This window comes from Staurois parvus, unplaced genomic scaffold, assembly GCF_062004578.1.
Source record: "Staurois parvus isolate SC_StPar_1 unplaced genomic scaffold, SC_StPar_1.0 ptg000186l, whole genome shotgun sequence".
Classification (NCBI taxonomy): domain Eukaryota; kingdom Metazoa; phylum Chordata; class Amphibia; order Anura; family Ranidae; genus Staurois; species Staurois parvus.
Window position 1 is genome coordinate 1,102,503 of NW_028317982.1, and position 20,653 is coordinate 1,123,155.

Below are 20,653 nucleotides of genomic sequence, written 5' to 3' on the forward strand. Positions count from 1 at the left end.
GGACCTTTTATCTGCTCATTGTAATTGGGATAATGAGGGAATAACACACACCTGGCCATGGAACAGCTGAGAAGCCAATTGTCCCATTACTTTTGGTCCCTTAACAAGTGGGAGGCACATATGCAAACTGTTGTAATTCCTACACCGTTCACCTGATTTGGATGTAAATACCCTCAAATTAAAGCTGACAGTCTGCAGTTAAAGCACATCTTGTTCGTTTCATTTCAAATCCATTGTGGTGGTGTATAGAGCCAAAAATGTTAGAATTGTGTCGATGTCCCAATATTTATGGACCTGACTGTATGTTATGGATTTGGAGGTGTCCAGAATACCCCTCTACTCATTCAGTACACACTGCACAGATTGCTACTGTCCACTCTGAGCAGCAACGTCTAGATTTGAATTTATTTCTGCTATAGAAGAGAAATATATTTGTTTATAAGCAGCCATCCCATCTTCAAAAACTGAGGCAGAGTTGTTAATAGGATGTATTTAGAGCTTGGCACAATGGTGCGAAGTACACAGCACTTGAATAACAATTAATTAATTAATGTCTAATTAATAAGGTTTAGATTGGTTAGACTACAATTTGTGCCAAGATACAATACAATTGGACTTCAGCTCAATGGTGATACATTACCTCTGACGCAGCCGGCGAAACCTAGGTTTTTCCTACCCATCAAGAGCCCTAAATTCTTGACTATGAAAATATGGGAAATTGATAAGTATTGATGAATTATGCTTATTTTGCATGGAATTGGCTGCTTTGAGGACGCTGTGAAAAAGTTCTATTGAGTGGATACTTTTTTTTTTTTATTCCAAACAAGTTTTATTGAAATAAATTTATCAATACAGAATCAAATATGATTAGACATCAAAGAGGTACAATTCAAGAGTAATCACATTAGATCCAGTGAGTAGAGTCACAAAATCAAATATATTGTTTTCTATTTGTTAAGTAGCGAGAGTTTGCATACAAGCTGAGCAACACAAGTAACGATAACAGTTTGGAGTCACTACAGGAAGTAACGGATAAAGAATGGCACGAGGACCCCCCGATTCCGGAAACTGCAGTTTCTTGATATCGCTGTCGGAGGTATCAACTTCCAGGGGGCAATCACAAGGTACTATTTGCACTATGGCCAATGTAATCCTGCTTGCATATAGCTAGATCGATAATCAGGTGATAGAAGTCAGAGAGATAGAGAGAGAAGGAAAAAAAAAGGGGGGGTGGATGCTTATTTGAGCCTTGAGCAACCGCAAGGAACGTTGTCTTATTGGAAGCCTCTCTGAGAAACGTATGCCTTTGTAAGTGAGGCTGAGGCTATGAGGAAACCATATGGCTATTCTTTCTGAAATGAAAACGTATACATTATGATATAAGCCTCATCCCCTACTCTATACCACAGGGACTGGACATTTATATTTCACAATATTGGGCTCTTGAGCTGTTTGCTGCCATCTTGTATTCATGGGGATTCCTTCCTTTCCTTGGGAGTGTTTTCCTCCTTTTTGTGGCTATTGGTCAGAAGTGCAAGGGAGTTTGAGTGTGGTTTTGCATTAGTATTTGCCATCCTGTGGTGAACAGTCTATATTCATCTATCCACATTCTTCCTCTGGACCACATCCATATAGCAACATGGGTTTATCAATACATGTACTCAGTGCTCTTTAATCCTATCCTACAGATATATTATGAGTATAATTGCTTCCTCAGCAGCATGTTTGACAAACATATTTAGATAATATGCTATGAATTATGTTGGTTGGTCTACCCATATATACACACAAGTAAATCAACACATAATTTAACACTACATAGATGGAAATTTACATCTTGGGGACTTGATTGGTGGCGTTTTTAATGGTGTGCCTTTTTTGTATGGTATATGTTTTTAGAAAAGTGTCATTAAAGACTATTGTAACAATATCTGTCAGGGATTTATTATTTTTTTCCTGGATAAGGGTCTGGTGATATATTCATATTTGAAGTTTTTGGACAAAAGGAGGAGGTTGAGCTGAAGTCCAATTTTATTGTATTTTGGTTTGGAAAATCGTTTGTGGATGGCTCCAACTTCATAGTTAGTACTTTTACAAGATTTTAAGACCTGGTAGGATATTCTTTTATGGTATTCTTGACTTAGACTACAATTCCCAGCCGGTATAGATTCTACTATCAAGATACAAATAGTGTTTTGTTCCTATTGTACCCTTTTGTAAATGTCTGTGCTTTTTTTATTTTTTTTTTATTTTGGTTTTACAGTAATAGACAAAATTGTGTTTGTGTGGCCATATTAGATATAAACTTTAGGTAAGCTTTAGCATTGCTTGAAAGGAAGGCATTTACCCCAAGGCCCCTTAGGTCCTGGGATAACTGCTCCTGATGCTCAATTGTCAGATCTGTATTTAGATCCTGTACAGAACAACAGAGAATTTCTTTCCTTCATGTCCTCTTTTCCATATGTAAGAAAAAGTGTAAACATACCTTATATTCCCTATACCTGTGCCTTTTCATACAAAATGCATTTGATCAATTTTACTTTGAGCAACACATCTAGCTAAAACTGATATATTTGTCATTTGTGGTTGATGACAAAATTACTCCGGCTCTACTCATTGACTCCAGTGATGAGATATCTTCATAGCAATTCACAGCCCAACAGTGCAGACATCACACAGCAAAATCTTGGTGTCATGTTGCCCCAATGGTGGGCGATTCAGCCAATAAATGCCTATCCAAAATTGAAAAGCACTAAAAGCTTGTGTGGCTGGCCTTCTGTTTTTGAATATTAGGAAGAGTTTGGAAAAAATTCTATCACTGTCCCCGTGAGATTTCCTCTCATTATCTTTCTTGGTGACACCAAGGGCATTGCTGTCAACTGATGTTCAACTGGTTAGTGTGTATTCTTCATAAAATAGTTTAAAGAATATAGGATCTAACCCTTACTCAAGCTATCCAATGCTGAATAAAATTATACTGAATGGACCAGTTGTATAAAGTATATATTAGGTTGCTCAAAAACTTTTTGCATGCGATTTCATATAATATTGTTGGACCTCAAACAGTGACTGTGGCAGACTATTTGGAATCCTGACTCACAGGTTGCTAGACAAGGATCTCAGTAAATGCAAGAATTAATTTAGTATGTCAGACTCTGTAAACAAAATGACAAACTAAGTTCAAATGTTGAGCAATAAACAGTTTATTTGACCAAAACTTGACCAAAAAATGTGTTTTGTGCATTGTGCTTTTCTTCTGTACAGAATTATACATGGATCACTTATGTTCTGGCTAAATAAAAAGCATGCTTTATTATACTACAACACCTTATTATTATTACATGGGCAGTCTACTGTGATGAAAAAAATAAAAATAAAATACTTGTATGAAATTATGATACAAATAATAAATGGTGAAATAATTAAAAAATAGCTTTTGTATATAAATAAAAAATATTTTATATAAAATAAAGATACAAAATGATACAATAAATATAGAAAAGCTCATAAAGAAATTAGTGCCTCTATTGAGAAATCTAAAGTTGTTTAAAAAGTTGGAACAATTGAAACAATATGTGACAGGTGGGTGACATCACATATCAAAATACGGTAAACACATAACAAGCGTAAACATAGTAGGCCTCTCCTACAAGAAGTGGAGGAAATGGGAAGAGAAAGTGTTGCTTGTAGCGACAGATATGAGTTTTCATTCTGGAATTTAAAAAATTTACTGTTGTTATCTAATTATTATGGTCAAGACAATTGCTTTATAAGAGCTATCCAAGGATCCTGTGGCAAAATCTAAACATTGGGTGCTCCCTGTTATCTGATAGAAATCCTTCCTAGGACACAACCAGTCGCTGGGAAGCTAATTGGAAGTAAAAAGTGTATGTTTTAAACTGAGCTCTGGACAAAAAGATAAATACACATTTGAAATATAAAGATGTCAGTTGGTTTTAATGGATGTCATAGATACCTGTATAACTAAATCAATGTCTCTGGCAGGTTTCTGCATGCCCAGTTCCAAATAAGAGCTAAGGCCTGTTGTCTCTCTTGTTGAACTTTATGAGTTAAGGGCTGCAGATCACTGAACAGCCCCTCTCAGTGCACAAGTGTAAAGAGCTTATGTGTTTTCTAAAGAACCTTTTTAATATATCTGGTTTCTCATTCTGCATAAATAAAGGGTAGATATACTTGGTTTCTTTAAACTCATAGGACCAGGGACAGTTATATTCACTGTACAGTGAGTCCCCTACTTACGAACCAATTTTGTTCTGGGAGCGAGTTCGTAAGTCCAACAAAGATCTGGAGGGAGAGTCCTCATCAGAACACAAAGGCACAGCGGAGGAGATTGCTGCACCAACTGCAGTTGTTTCTTAGTACATCCTTCCTTAACACATTTTACCTAGAAAAATGCCAATTATGTAAAGTAAACTATGTATACCCTCCGATGCTCAGTAAAACATTGCCTACGCCAACCAAACCAATTCTCCTTTCAGGGGTGCAGCTACAGAGATGGGGACCCTGGGGTGAATTTCACACCAAAGAAGCCCTTTTCTCCTTTTCAGAGCACATCTGGTTCAGTAACACATCCCATACATTTGGTTTTGTGATCTGATGTCCTATGAACAAGCAAGTGGCACATGTGGAAACATTACCATACTACTTTGACCCTGTAGATCAGGGGTGTCCAAACTATGGCCCTCCAGGTGTTTAGGAACTGCAAGTCCCATGAGGCCTTGCAAGACTTTGACATCCAAAGGCAAGACACCCAGAGGCAGAGGCATGATGGGACTGGTAGTACTTCAACAGCTGGAGGGCCATAGTTTGGACACCCCTGCTGTAGATTATCTGCAGTGGTGGATCCTGCACATCTGGTTTCATGCTGAATGATTAAACATGTGTACACAATAGGACAGTAAAGGGACTCTGTGGTTAGGAAACCTGGGTAGATCCCTTTTGGGGTGGAGGGCCTTGATCCAGCTGCACCTGCTGGAACCCTGGTTCCATCACTGCTGAGATCCTGGTTATTGTACAGTTTACAAAATTAAAATGGCAATCTGGCTTCTACAGGCAACACAGTGCTTCACACTTGAGGCTCAATATTACTTTAAGAAAGTGAGGACACTGTATAAAAACCTTTTACCAATGTCTGTTGTCACAGTATCAGTTCCTAAGCTGTTGTAAATTAACAGTAGAGAACAAATATCCAAAGTGCAGGATAGGTTGTTTTGGTGATTTATATACATACATAAAAACACACGTTTAAGATTATACACAAAAGGAGCCAAACTCGCAAATGTGTGACTCCACGTAGACCTAACATCACTAAGTACAGAACAATGATACAGTATGTATTGTACAGTCCAACAGTTTTATATGGCACAGCTTCAAAATGGAGGAGACAAAATCTGTCCTTCAAAAGAATTAATCCTGGAATGGTTGTATATGAAACAACTTTAAAGTATTATCATACACCGAATGAGCTATAAAAGAACCATCTATTAAAAGCACATTGAGAATTCTTGAGATATCCATATAATCCCTGCCAGTATTTTATTAATCACACAGGAATGAGATTGCTACTGACCTAGCCAAGATGAGACAAAAGGTAACTTTGTAGGTTTGGGCACAAACGTTGGAGCTCTGAAAAATTAAGACTTTAACATACATCACAGTGCCCGTGTCATTCAACAGAAGGAAGTATAGAAGGTGGCATCCCAAACTTGTAATTATCCTGATTACACAGAAAATTAATTTGTATGTTGTTGCTAAGCAAATAAATTATTATGAGGCTAACACAGATCCAATTTTGATCCGACTTTCAGTTTAATTATGTAGTGCTACTTGGATGCAACTTGGATACAACTTGATAAGGTTTGTATTCTATAGGACTGAAAATGCACTGAAGTAATAAAGGAACCTTTTCAAAAACCACTCCTTGCTGACATTGATCTGAATGGACACAACTGAAAACAATGAGATTTCCCTTGTCAAATGATTCTGTGCAACTCAAATCGCATCAGACATCTCACTAGTGTGAACCAGGCCTGAAAGAGGCTTTGTTGGTAAGTATCAATTACAGAAGGCTTACTTGTACATTTCTCAGGTAGGTTTCTGGGACAATTTTGACTCTATCATCTAAAGCAAAGGCATCCATTACTCTTTTTGCAAGCTCTACCCAAAATTCCACTGGTACCTTGAATGCTCATTTCATGGGACTTTTGACAACTTTGGTAAACAAATCATTGTGAGGATTAGGCTCTACTTATCACTGGCAACAAGTACTAAATGTAGAACTAAGTTCTCACAAAAGAATACTTTGTTTTGTAGAGCAAAAATACAGTTTGTTCCTTACAGTATCTGTGTTTTTTCATAAATTTTGCAGAGAATGGCATTCTATAATGATGTCACGTTATTACTGTTTCTTTTGTGTGTCCGGGGTGGCTTGGTGATGAGCCTCCACCAGGCATGTCTACCCAGTTGAGTGGTAAGTCTGTAAGAAAAGATTGCATCCACCATTCTAGTTGTTGTTGGACATCACACAGAGGTGACAGAGCTTTGTGGTACATGACTTTTTATACAAATGGGGAAAAATTGGTATCTGAATTGCGATTTATGATAAAATGTTTGCAGTGCAAATGGGAAGCCATAGTGGAGGCAGTATTTGCTAGGTGGGTTGTTGTATAGTGTAAACTTCTACTTTACTGGTAGGTATAACGTTCAGTTCATGTGACTACTCCATAAACAGCCATAGGTACAATTTAGATACCTGTTTATAAATGTTCCCAGTTACAGTGTGCAAGATTAAGCTTTTCTCCACATAGATAATGGAAACTTCACCTGAACAGGCAAAAGAAACAAAATTATTTAATTAATTTTGATGAGATTGTAAAGTTATGGTGAAAGTGGACCTTGCAGTATAATGCAAGGTCCACTCATAACATTCAGATCCACTCTACCGGTGAAAATCACTAGCTCTTAGTATGTGCAGAAGTTACCCATAAAGAAAAAAAGTTACATTTATATCTATCTTACCTCTGTTTTCTGTCTACAGCACCTGGGTGTGATTGACATCATACTTCTTCTGCCGAGATCTTAGGTAATACAGAGCAGACACAATTTAATGGACTGGAGTGTCTTCTTGCAAGGTTGTGCCTGCTCTGCATTCTGCAAGTATCTTTCTGAAAGGATAGTGATGTTATACCATGTGGAAGATGGGGATAAGGCAATTTTCTTTACAGTTACCCTTTTCACAAATTAAGAACTAGAAATGTTTACAGGGAGAGGGGGCCCAGACATTGTACTGCAAGGTCCATTTTAAAGTAACTGTAATTTGTCCCCCTCAATAGATATTGCCTGTCTACTGTATCACTGTGTTTTAAATAAAGTTTCATGTTATGTATCTACAGGCACCAGATTTGTCCACTGTGAAAAATCTAAGGGCTGCTGTCAATGGCATCCAGGGCTGGGACTAGGGGTGGGCATAAGGGGTGGGTGCCCGGGGTGCAATGGTTTATTGCAGGGATGGGGGGTACCATGTGCTGAATTCCTTATGTTACAAGGCTGATGGGAGTAGTGACAGTAGCATCACTACTCTTGTCAGTCCAGCACTGGGAGCAGTGGGGAGGGAGAAGGTGCAGGTTGCACACCCGATAAGCGGATCCCTCGCACATAATGATTAGGAGGGGGGGGCACAGTTTGGCATTTTTGCCCTGGGTGCTGGATGACCTTGTTCCGGCACTGATGGCATCAGTGTGAGGCACTTCTGGAATCATTCAGAATTAATTACCAGGTGTTGACCTCCTTCTGGCCTGCATTTAACCTGCTTTAGCAGATCTGTAGGGGAATGCAAAAGACGCTTATTGACCCAGGTCCTAAAAACAGATAAATATGAACAGAAATGTTCTGAAGAGACATTTACTGAATAAGTTAGGCAGGAACACAAATGTCTGCCCTTGAATGAATGTCCTGACCCACCGCAATACTCATCCAACCTTGACAGCAGTGCATACACAATACTTTGATCGTTTCCTCTGCTCTATAACAAGATTTAAAAAAATCTTCCTGTGAAATAATTTGCACCTGCAATCTCTGAAGAAGATCATTATCGCTGCTCATTAATCAGAAGCAATGCTCCTGTCTGTGAGCAACCTCAATACTTCTTATCTAACAAATATTAGTTAAAGCTTAGTGTGTTTAGATCTGGCCTGCTTGTAATTCAGCATTCGTCTTGTTTCCTTGCCTGCGACTAGAAGTGTGATAAAAATGCCATCAACACACACACTCTGTTACTGGCAGCCCGTGCTATGACTGCTTGTCAGCCAAATTAAACATCGCTGCCCTTATTAGGCTAAATTAATTTGTTCAAGCAGATGAGTTGACGTTCTGTGTCAGTCTTGTCTTCCTTGTGCTTCACAAAGGAATTCATGTTATATATTATTTAGTGTGTATCAGATTAATGACAACAGTCTCCCTTCTAAGATACCGTAGAAGAAACTTACACAGTGTTCATCCTACAGCAAAACTGTGGGCCCCTCTTACTTGATTAAGTGGCCCCCAGTTCTGAGAGCAGATGCCTCAGGTTTCTGCAGGTATCCACAGCTCCCAGCTATCCATCATTTGAAGGGACCTTCTTTTGGAACATAAACTGCATGTCCTCCTTTCCTCCTACATTGTCCTTTTTAGATCTATTATACAGGCCTCTACAGAAAATGTATTATTTAACTACCAAATTCATTATACTACTTTAAATTGGGTTTCACAGTGGCTAAGTGGCACTCACACCTAGCAGCACTAGGGTTGTTGGTTCAGATCCCAACCATGACATTACCTGCCTGGAGTTTGCATGTTTTGCCTGCGTGGGTTTCCTCCGGGTACTCTGGTTTCCTGCCACACACCAAAGACATGTTGGTAGGTTAATTTGCTCCTGTCTAAATTGACCCTAGTATGTGTATGTATGTATTTGAGTTAGGGACTGTAGATTGTACACTCCTTGAGGGTTAGGGACTGATGTGAATGTACAATGTATGTAAAGCACTGTGTATATTGATGGATTTGTTATTTTGCAAAGTGTTCTCTGATTGGACAAGTTGGAGAAGCCGGGTGGTGACATCACATTCTCTTGCATTCATTGAGATGATACAAAGTGTTCAGTAAGCCACAAGACAGCTAGTCAGCATGGGACCCAGAAGCTACTGGCAATCTCCATAGTAGAGGTGCCCACTACAGTGATTTTTTTCATCCTCTGTGGAGATCAGCCAGGTATGGCACATACATACATATATACATACATACATTGTTCCAAGCTGGACCAATGTAACCAGGCAAAATATCTATACCTAAACGTTTGCTTTAACTAATAATTCTTTTGCACTTGAATTTTTGTGGTTCCCAGGTTCCTGAAAAGGGTGTCTTTTGCTGATGTGATCATGCCCTGACCTGCCTTTTTCCTGCACTTTGTGCCTACCTATTGGCACCAATGTGATGGCTAGCCTGCTGGGTGAAGACAAAATCTCAGGGGGCAAAAGCATAACCATATCAGCTCTGGTTGCCATTTACATCCCAAATGGGTTGATTAACATAGGGTACTTTGGGAGTAATTGGCAGATGCCAGCATAGACCTGAATGTGCCTGCTAAGGACCTGGAACTACTTTACATGGTACCATGGGTCCACAGATTTACTTTAAACAATTTTATATAAAGGTCCAATACATTTAAGTAGTTGTTCAGTCTCCTCTGGAAAAAATTAGTCAACAGCTACAAAAACTGTAGCTGCTGACTTTTAAAAAAACAGACACCTGTCTCACGATCCAGCGTTGTGTTCACCCCAGCTGGGCTCACCGGTTGTCCTCTGTCCCCGGCGCCGGCATCTTAAGAGTGAGAACCCAGGTGTGACAACTAGTGACTGTCTACTGCGTATGCATGAGCAGTGCTGCACATTGTAAATGGTCCCACAGTCTTCTGGGACATGTTACATGTCCCAAAAGACAGTGGGGAGGGAGGGGGGAGGAGAACTTCCGTTTCCCTTCGCCCTGGTGGTCAGAGTGGAAGTGGGAGCAGGTACATGTCAAATTTGGGTACCCTTCCCCAAAGGTTCTAGTTCTTCATGGGGAGTGAGGAACCAATCCTCAAAGTGGAACTTCCCCTTTTAGGTGGAGCTCTGCTTTTAATTTCAAATGATTTACTATCCAGTAACCCCAATGAAGAACACTGCAGCCTCTGGAAAGCAAACTACAGCCTAAAACGTTTTATAATCCCAGAGAACTGGAGGCTACACTTTGCTTTTGAACAAATAGAAAGCCAAATATCTGTTGGTCCTTTTTTTTTTTTTACAGATACTGGAACTGAACATTGGAACTTTGCATAAAAATAATCTGTAGCTTACAATTATAGATGCTTCAATTTCTGCATAAGCACTGTCTTAATATTCAGAAATGTTAAAAACAAATTAGTAAGCAAGTTCAAGTTTTATCCCAGGACATGTGAAAGTTTTGTCCTTTATGTTTGTTACCGTTTGACATTTGGAGTTCTCATTTAAAGAAGGAATCTTAGTGCCACCCATAAGCAAATTCATTTAAGAGCTGTGCTTGAATACTTGGTAATAATTCACATTTTGAAGAGCAGTCCATGTTTCTGAGTGAAGGCATGCATACAGGGCTCCTTAACTGTCTGTATCTTGTAATCTGTCCACTAGCTGCTACAGCCTCTTGTGCAGCCATGTACTAAGATGTTGTTATTTGTGGTGTGTCCATCTTGAGGCTTTATGTGTTGCTGGCTATGTGCTCTGCTGTCTGTGCTGGAAGCTTGCCCGTCTTGCTCTGGTTGGTGCTTCAGCCTAAACAAAAGGCAACATAAATAGGGTAAATCAGCATTTTTATTTGCAAAATGAAAAAAAAAAATATGTACAGCACTGTGCAAACGTTTTAGGCAGGTGTGAAGAAATGCTGTAAAGTAAGAATGCTTTCAAAAAAATATATTTTAATTGTTTATTTGTATCAATTTACAAAATGCAAAGTGAGCGAACAGAAGAAAATCTCAATCAAATTAATATTTGATGTAACTACCATTTGGCTTAAAACCAGCAACAATTCTTATGTTTGCACACTTTGTACATGTTGACAAAGTTAGGAATTTTGTAGTAGAGTCCGGTGTATAATTAATCATTAATACCAAACAGGTCCTAATGATCATCAGTTTCATATGTAGGTTGAAACACAGTCATAAACTGAAACAGAACCAGCTGTGTAGGAGGCTTAAAACTGGGTGAGGAACAGCCAAACTCTGCTACTAAGGTGAGGTTGTGGAAGACTTTTTCATGTCAGATCATACATCATGGCAAGCCTGAGCACAGCAACAAGACACAAGGCAGTTATACTGCATCAGCAAGGTCTCTCTTAGGCAAAGATATCAAAGCAGACTGAGGTTTAAAGATGTGTTGTTCAAGCTCTTTTGAAGCACAAAGAAACAGGCAATGTTGAGGACCATAGGTGCAGTGGTCGGCAAAAAGATTTTCATCATAATTTTTGTCAGCTGCATAGCATGTTTTCAGTGATGACAATGAAATGAAAATCTATTCAAATTTTTTCCAACAAATGAAAGCAGAACGAAGATGTGAGGGAGGGACGTTTAGCCACCTGAACTTCCGCTTTCCTCGGAGCTCTGCCTGTCTGTTAAAGCCCCCAGCCCCCTGACTCTATCGACATGCTGTATTGGCTGAGAGACACAGGCTCCTTCTGTCTGCCTGCTGCCTGGGAGTTCTGAAACAATGCCCTGTAAACCACAGAAGAGGAACTCCTCCATTGGATTCGTGCCTGTCTGGATATGACGTGGTGAGCATTTTCCACCCCCACTTGCAACCTAAACCTGTGTATGTAGTGCATGTTCAAACCTTAATACCATAACTAATAACTTATTAGATTTTTACTCCAGAAGTATATATTGGGTTCAGTTTAATTGTAATACATTATATATGCATTTCACTAGAATTTCCAAACTCATTAGATTAAACTCAAAAGTACTGAAGATTGCTTGTTGCCACTCATCCAGTGATTATTTATGGCATTGTACCATGTTGTCCTGTCTATTTAGGCAGTACAGTGAGTTTGAATTCAATAAAACACTCCTTTTTTTTTTTTTAATGTACTGGAGATTTTAGTTGATGAAAATACAACTAAAACAATTCAGATGACTAAAATATGACTAAAACTAAAAATGGCATTTTAGTCAAAAGACTATTACTAAAATGAAATTGAAATTTTACATAAAAATTAACACTGGTGGTTGGCCAAGGAAACTTAATGCTGAAAATGAAAGACACATCATGCTTACTTTCCTTAGACATCGTAAGATGTCCAGCACTGGTATCAACACAGAACTAGCAGGAACCAGTGTGACCCAGGTACACCCATCTACTGTCTGGAGAAATCTGGCCAGAAGTGGTCTTCATGGAAGAATTTTGTCCAAAAAGCCATTCCTCTCATGTGGAAACAAGGCTAAGCGACTCAACTATGCATGAAAACATAAGAATTGGGGTGCAGAAAAATGTCAGCAGGTCTTCTGGACTGATGAGTCAAAATTTTAACTATTTGGCTGTGGCAGGAGGCAGTTTGTTCATTGAAAGGGCTGGAGAGTGGTACAATAATGAGTGTCTGCAGGCAGTAAAGCATGGTGGAGGTTCCTTGCAAGTTTGGGGCTGAATTTCTGCAAATGAAGTTGGAGATTTAGTCAGAATCAATGGTGTCCTCAATGCTGAGAAATACAGGCAGATACTTATCCATCATGCCATATCATCAGGGAATTGTGTGATTGGCTCCAAATTTATTCTGCAGCAGGACAACAACCCCAAACATACAGCCAATGTTGTTAAGAACTATCTTCAGTGTAAAGAAGAACACGGAGTCCTGGAAGTGATGTTTTGGCCCCCACAGAGCCCTGATCTTAACATAATCGAGCGTCCGTGGTATTTCATTGAAGCTTCCAGTCTGTATATCTGCTTGCCCATACATACCAGCAATCTACTGATCACTGGTGCAATGCTTTCCAGGCTCCTACAGGCAAAAGTAATAAATGCACATTTTTTTACCTGCAAAAAAATGTGCATTTATTATTTTTGTCTAAAAGGTGAACTTATTGTTTAACCAGTGCTCTGCTGGACACTGATAGAAGTCACAAGACTGCTCTAACTGCTGATGAGAAAAGGTATTTAGCCCTTTATATTTACTATATAATTGCATTTCCATGTTCTGTGAACTGTGGGAGACCAGATATAGTGAATGCAGGGTCCTGGGTTTAGTAACACTTTAACTTTTGCACAGTAGTATATGTTAACCTGGTACAGTTATATATTATTCTTTTGTATTTATTGCCTGCAGCCAATAAATTGTGAGCTCCAAGCAAGATCAACAGCTTTTTTCAGCTTATTTTACAACACTGCCAAACAGGAAAGATCAGAATACACAGATTGCTGAATGATTAGAGGCAGATATCTAGATGGCATACACAGTTTTACACAGGCTGCCAAATGGCAAGCACCCAGTACTGAGCTTACATATCAGGAAGCTTAGCATATGCTCCATTTTGGGAAATAAGTATGCAGGTAGGTTTTGTTAAAAAGATTTTAACCACTTTTTAAAGCTGAATGGGGATTATTGGCTGTGTTGATAGAACTAGTCTACTTTAACATTTAGAACTTGCAGTTTTAAATTTTCTGTAATATATAAATATCTTAAATGACAGGCTTTACTGAGCAGGAATAGAAATGACTGAATCAATGTATGATTTTGCTATGGAACAAATTCTTAACAGGCAAGTCATGTTTCAATGATTTGTTTGAATATGCGCATGTTGTGCTAACTGCAGTGTATCATGAGAATAATTTATCCTGCAACTAGGAGTAATGATTTGTACAATCTGCAGAGGTTCATGCAGATAGGAAGGGGTACATTCAAGTAAGATGACTTACTGTGGTTCACTCCTAAAGCATCAGTTTCATGGATCTGCTAGATTTATCATCCACTGAATTGAAAAATACTGGGTTCACCAAGTGAAAAAACTATGTAGGCTATTTCATGACATTAAAAAGACAAAGCCTGGATGAAAAAGTATTCATACCCCTTGAAATTTTCCACATTTTTGTAATGTTACAACCAAAAATGTAAATGTATTTTATTGGGATTTTATGGGAAATGGAAGTTCTTCAAAAAGACTGTATGTGAAAACTATGCAAAATATATTCCCATGGGCAACAGGTGTAAAAGGCTAAAAATCAAACCTATGTGGCTTATGGCCAAAGTTAAAAAAAAAAGCTATAGATAATAAAAAAAGAGTTTTTATTAACTATAAAAATGAAGGAATGCTATAATTGTTTAAATATTACAAAGAATATAACAGAATATGCAAAAAGGAAATAAAGACCTCAAAAATTGAAAATGAACGACAGATTGCAAAAGATAGCAGGACTAACCCCAAAAATTCTTCAAATACATTAATAGTAAAAAGGTCTGGTCCGAGCATGTAGGCTCTTTACAAATAATCTAGAGTGGGTGACTGGGGACAAAGAGAAGGCAACTTTATTAAATACCTTCTTCAGCTCTGTGTATACAAAGGAGCATGGGGGAGCTCTTGTCCATAATGGGCATGGTATTGACACAGCTCCAGATGATCCACATTGGCTCACAACTGATATGATCCAAAAATATTTAGACAGTATAACGATGAATAAAGCACCTGGACCGGATGGCATACACCCATGGGGCTTTAAAGAATTAAGCTCTGTCATTTCAAAGCCATTGTTTCTAATTTTTAGGCACTCTTTAATGACTGGCATAGTACCACTGGATTGGTGTAAGGCCAATGTGGTGCCAATATTTAAAAAGGGGTCAAAATCTTTACCAGGTAATTGTAGACCTGTTAGTTTAACTTCTATAGTTGGGAAGATACTGGAGGGTTTAATAAAAGACCACATAGATGAGTTCTTGCTGGAAAGAATATTCTAAGCAACAGACAGCATGGATTCATTAAAGACAGATGTTGTCAAACAAATCTGATTTCTTTTTATGAGGAGGTGAGCAAAACCTTTGACAGAGGGGAGGCGGTGGACGTGGTATACTTGGATTTTGTAAAAGCGTTTGACACAGTTCCCCACACACGGCTAATGTGTAAGGTGCAGTCTATGGGCTTTGAAAAATCCGTATGTAAATGGATAGAAAACTGGCTAAAAAATCTTCTTCAAAGAATAGTGGTTAATGATTCATACTCTGAATGGCCTGGGGTCATCAGTGGTGTACCCCAAGGTTCCGTGTTGGAACCCTTACTTTTAATATACTTATAAACGATATAGGGTCTGGGATTATAAATCCCATTTCAGTCTTTGCAGATGACACCAAGCTGTGCAGTGGAATAACGTCCTTACAGGATGTCTCCAATTTACAAGCCAACCTCAATGCACTGTTTAATTGAGCAACTATGTGGCAAATGAAGTTTAATGTTGACAAATGTAAGGTTATACACTTGGGGGCTAAGAATATGCATGTATCATACATACTAGAGGGGTACAACTGGGGGAATCGATGGTGGAGAAGGATCTGGGAGTTTGGTAGATCACAAGCTTAATAATGGCATGCAATGCCAAGCTGCGGTTTCTAAAGAAAGCAAAATCCTCTCTTGTATTAAAAGAGGTATAGACTCCAGAGAGAGATATCATATTACCCCGGTACAAATCATTAGTAACACCTCATCTGGAATATGCAGTTCAATTTTGGGCACCAATTCACAAAAAGAACATTGGGGAACTGGAGAAAGTACAGAGAAGGGCAACCAAACTGATTTGGAGGAGCTCAGCTATGAGGAAAGATTAGAGGAACTGAATTTATTCTCTCTTGAGAAGAGGAGATTAAGGGGGGATATGATCACCATGTATAAATACATCAGTGGTTCATATAGTGAACTCGTGTAGAGTTATTCCCCCTGAGGTCATCACAGAGGACAAGGGGGCACTCTTTACGTCTGGAGGAAAAGAAATTTAATTTCCAAATACTGAAAGGTTTCTTCACAGTAAGAGCTGTGAAAATGTGGAATAGACTCCCTCAAGAGTTGGTTCTGGCCAGCTCAGTGGATTGCTTAAAAAAAATCCTGGATCCTTTCTTAGATACACAGAATATACCTGGTTACTATTTATAGGTAAAGTTGATCCAGGGAATATCTCTACCTCTTGGGGGATCAGGAAGGAATTTTTCCCCTGCAGGAGCAAATTGGATCATGCTTTGCTGGGGTTTTTTCCTCTGGATCAACTGTGGGTATAGGATTATAACTTTTTTTTTTTTTTAATGGCTGAATTGCGTGGACTTTTGTCTTTTTTTCAGCTAGACTAACTATGTAACTATGTGATAGACCAATGGTCTCCAAACTGCGGCCCAGGGACCAGCTACGGCTCTTTTCTTGCTTTTATCTTGCCCTTGGAGCAGTTACATCCACTGATACCAACAATGGGGAAAAATCCCCCCACTCATACCAATGATGGGGCACTATTCCTCCCACTGACACCAACAATGGGGCACTATTCCTCCCACTGACACAAATGATAGGGCACTATTACTCCCACTAACACCAACGATGGGGCACTATTACTTCCACTGACACCAATGGTGGAACACAATTCCTCCCACTAACACCAATGATGGAGCACAATTACTTCCACTGACACCAATGATGGGTCACAATTCCTCCTACTGACACCAACGATGGGGCACTATTCCTTCCAGTGACACCAATGATAGGGAACTATTCCCCCCACTAATACCAATGATGGGGCATTATTCCTTCCTTTGACACCAATAATGGGACATTCTTTTTCCCAATGACGTTGGGACCTTTTCTACTCCTACTGGCCACAGTCCAGCCCCCTAAAATCTGAAGGACAGTAAACTGGCCCTTTGTTTAGAAAGTTTGGAGTCCCTTGTGATAGACCAACACAAAGTGACACATAATTGTGAAATGGAAGGAAAATGATAAATGGTTTTCAAAATTGTTTACAAATATCTGAAAAGTGTGGTGTGCATTTGTATTCAGCCCCCCGGAGTCAGTACTTTGTAGAACCACTTTTCACTGCAATTACAACTGCAAGTCTTTTTGGGGATGTCTCTACCAGCTTTCCAAACTTGGAGAGTGAAACTTTTGCCCATTCTTCTTTGCAAAATACCCAAGCTCTGTCAGATTTAATGATCCTATTGAGAATCTGTGGCAGAACTTGAAAATTGCTGTTCACAGCTTACAGTCAAACCACCCATAAAGTGGCAGGTCTTGTCTGATCTCAGAAGCTAGGCAGGGTTGGGTTTGGTTAATTCCTGGATACTAGTCCATCTGGGAATTCCAGGCACTGTAAGCTTTAAAAACAACAGCAGTTGTGCTTGTAATGATTTGTAGAGTTTGTGATCGTTTGTCATCAGTGTGCCTTTGATGAGTTATTTATGCCTTCTTTCTCTGCTTTATAAATGTTAAATGTTACTTTTTAAATTCTTTTTTCTTCTCCATAATAATTTAACACCCTTTTTTTCTTGGCTCACTAATCAGGGGGAAGGGTTAAATGTATACACGTGTGTTAAAAGAAACTGCAAAATTGACATTAGAATAGTATTAAACCCAAAAGCAAACATTTATTGTATTGCAGTTTCATTTTTTTGGCTTTCTTTTTTTTTATTTTCATCTGGTGATTCAGCCACCAACTCTGCTGTTTTCCAAACGTTGAAGCTCTCCAGCAGAATGTATCAGATTACATGGATGAGACCATCCATTTACCACTGGCAGATGTGATTAAAATGATCAGCTTTTATTTATTCAAGTAAAACCTTTATCCTATAGTCCTGCACAGCAAGGCAACATACATTTACACAATAACTTGCATCCAGGAGACAGTAACCAGTCCTTGAGCTTTGTTTTTTTGAACTTTTATTAGGAGAATTGAACTTGGATGGGGTAAGACATGTATGGGATGCACAATGGAACTGAGAAACCAAGGAAAAGATCCTGGAACTATACAGCAAAGCAGTCTCTTTTGGTGAGCTAGCCTGTTGTACCACCCCAGATCCCAGATGGATCCTCCTCTCATCCAGCTATCTGAGAGCAATCCCTGAGCAGGGTATTCAGTGCCTAACACGTTTGAATAAGACAGTCCCGGGTAGTTGCTAACCTGGTTTACCACTAGAGTGCTCCTTCCCCTATCTGGCCCGGGAAGGTGCAGGTTTACTCACTTAGCCTTTCTCCTGTGTTGCTGGTGGGTCAGTGGCTGCTACCAGGCCTTCTAGCTGAGCCAATCCTTCCATGCCTCCTAGGTATTCCTCTCTCAGGGGGCCGGTGAAGCCCCATGCTTTCTACCTTCCAAGGTCCCTGCCAAGAGGTGAGCCCCTCTCCCATCTGGGCCCCCTCCCAGGCTCCTGCTCCCAAGTCTCACTTCCTCTCCATCTTCCACCAGAACTCTCCTGCTTCTGAGCAGGCTCAGTTACTCTTAAAGGCTGTCCTGGCCCCTTGCCAAGCCTCCTGCTGAGGATTGGCCATGATCCTCTAAGAGTATAGACCAGCCACTCCTCCCCTCCACCCACTTCTTCTAGATCTTTCTCTAAAGTCCAAGAGCAGGGGGAAATTCCAGAGAGCTGATCTGCAGAGCCTCTCAGCTCTGACCTGGATTTGACCCACCTGGCTAATACACCCAAGCTGCTACTTAGCCCTCCTGACTGACAATTAGAGCTAGAGCTCCCCTCAGCTGACTAGGAGGGTGCTACATTTGATTTCAAATCTGCTAATAACTCCCCTCCCCAAGACTGACAATGCTGCTGTCTGCTGTGCCCCCTGTGCTCCTTCATCCAGATTGGAGGCATTCTAATGCAGAAGGTGTGTTACTGGCCAGACCACCAGGTGAAAACAGAGAGGAAAAAAGCCAAAGAAAAAAAAACCGATGCAGCTACCACATGTTGAAAGAGGGTTTTTGAACAAAATGGTTGAAACTAAGTGGAGTAAAAACACAGGAACTGTGAGGCTACTTGTTGTTTGCAGGATTTGTCTTCAGTGTGACATTGTTAAGGTATGTATGCCTGCCATTTTTTTTAAAAACACTTTATTTTTGTCATTGTCTTTAATGTTTTAACACCTTTATACTGAACTTAGGTGAGGTGGCTGCAATAATTTTCAACTTTATAGGTTTTTTACCCCTCTATCTTAACCTGGTGATCTGGCCAGTAGCATACCTCCCATATTAGAGTGCCTTCACTCTGGATGAAGGAGCACCGGGGCACAGCAGGCAGCAACATTGTCAGTCTGGGGGGAGGAGAGTGTCAGATGTACCAGCAGATTTAGATATGCTAACATATTGAAGCCATACTCCAGCTCACACTGCAGTCGCAGCAACAGTTTTTTTCAATCTTTTGGGATAAAGGTTGAACATGAATAAATAAAATTGGATTATTGTAAACACCCCTGTCAGTGATAAATGGTTTGTCTCTACTCTTACCTGATACAATTGTAGGACAGCTTGTTCTGTGGAAAAACAGACTTGCTGGTCAGATGAAAATAAAGCCTAAAAAAATGCAGCCATCACATCTAAGGCTCCATGTACTTGGTGCGTTTTGGAGAACTCTTCTGAATGCTGGAAATTGCCAGCAGGAAAACGCAGGTTGAAAAACATTAGTTTTGCCACATTTGCTTCCCCCGTTTATACGCATTTAGCCATGTTTATGAGCATTTGCATTCAGAAGTGTTTTTTAAAGATAAGCACAGGAGAACCTCCTAAATGCCCAGAATGCACTGGAAAATAGTAAATTATTAACTATTTCAGACTGTTTGAGAGAAATAGCGAGAGTAAAAGCAGATAGAGCAGTATTTGTTGATATTATCTGTGGGGTTTTTTTCTGTGGTGTTTGGATGTGTTCCAGCTCATTTCTGTGCAGAAATTATTGCAGCAGTGTCCAACATATTTTCTTTCATGCGAAACCTGAAAGTATGGTGTACCGGGTCCGTTTGAGTACCGGCAAAATGCTTTGCATGCATTTGTCATGATGAAAAAAGGCTCTGGACAGCATCTGGAAATGGAAGAGTCAAAAAATTTTTTCAAACGCTTATAAACGCGGTTAGCCGCATTTACAAGCGTTTGGCATTTGAAACGCTGATAAAATCTACTCCTGAGGGGCGTGGTCTGCCGCGGCTGGAATATGGCCGCATAGAGAGGGAGCTCCCGCCGGCCGGATCCCTCTGCATCGCCACACAACGGAGCGGGGTGAGAGAGAGCTGCCACATCATGGGGAAGACTGACCGGACCTCATCCGGTGCCCGATCGCGCTCCACGCGGGGCCAGAGTATGCAGGAGAGACACATACAGGAGCTCTTCCGCTCCCAGCAGCAAAGGGAAGGGCCGCAGCCATCTCCTTCTCCTGCTGCATCCCCCTCCCCCCCCTCTCTACGGCTGCTGACACACTTAACCCTCCCTGCTCTGACATGCAGGCAGCTCCAGACACAGTGCCTCAGCATGATGTCCCCTCTGCCTCACAATCTCTGTCCCTGAGGGATCTTCAGGCTGTGGCTGCTGACATTAAGGCCACCCTGACAGCCACACTCACTGCAGCATTGGGGGATCTGCATAATGATTTAAGGGCCATGGGTTCGCGATTG

The 20,653-nt window shown here is 40.1% G+C and overlaps 1 protein-coding gene across 1 annotated transcript in view; it reads right to left on the bottom strand.

The window, feature by feature from the left end:
- Positions 1-3,185: 3,185 nt before the first annotated feature.
- The window catches only part of STK32B (serine/threonine kinase 32B), a 359,309-nt gene continuing 341,841 nt past the window's right edge, over positions 3,186-20,653 (bottom strand). Inside the window, exon 12 of the mRNA XM_089677397.1 lies at positions 3,186-10,838. Within this exon, the coding sequence (XP_089533523.1) occupies positions 10,694-10,838 (145 nt within the window). The 3' untranslated portion in view covers positions 3,186-10,693. The remainder of the gene's footprint in view (positions 10,839-20,653) is intronic.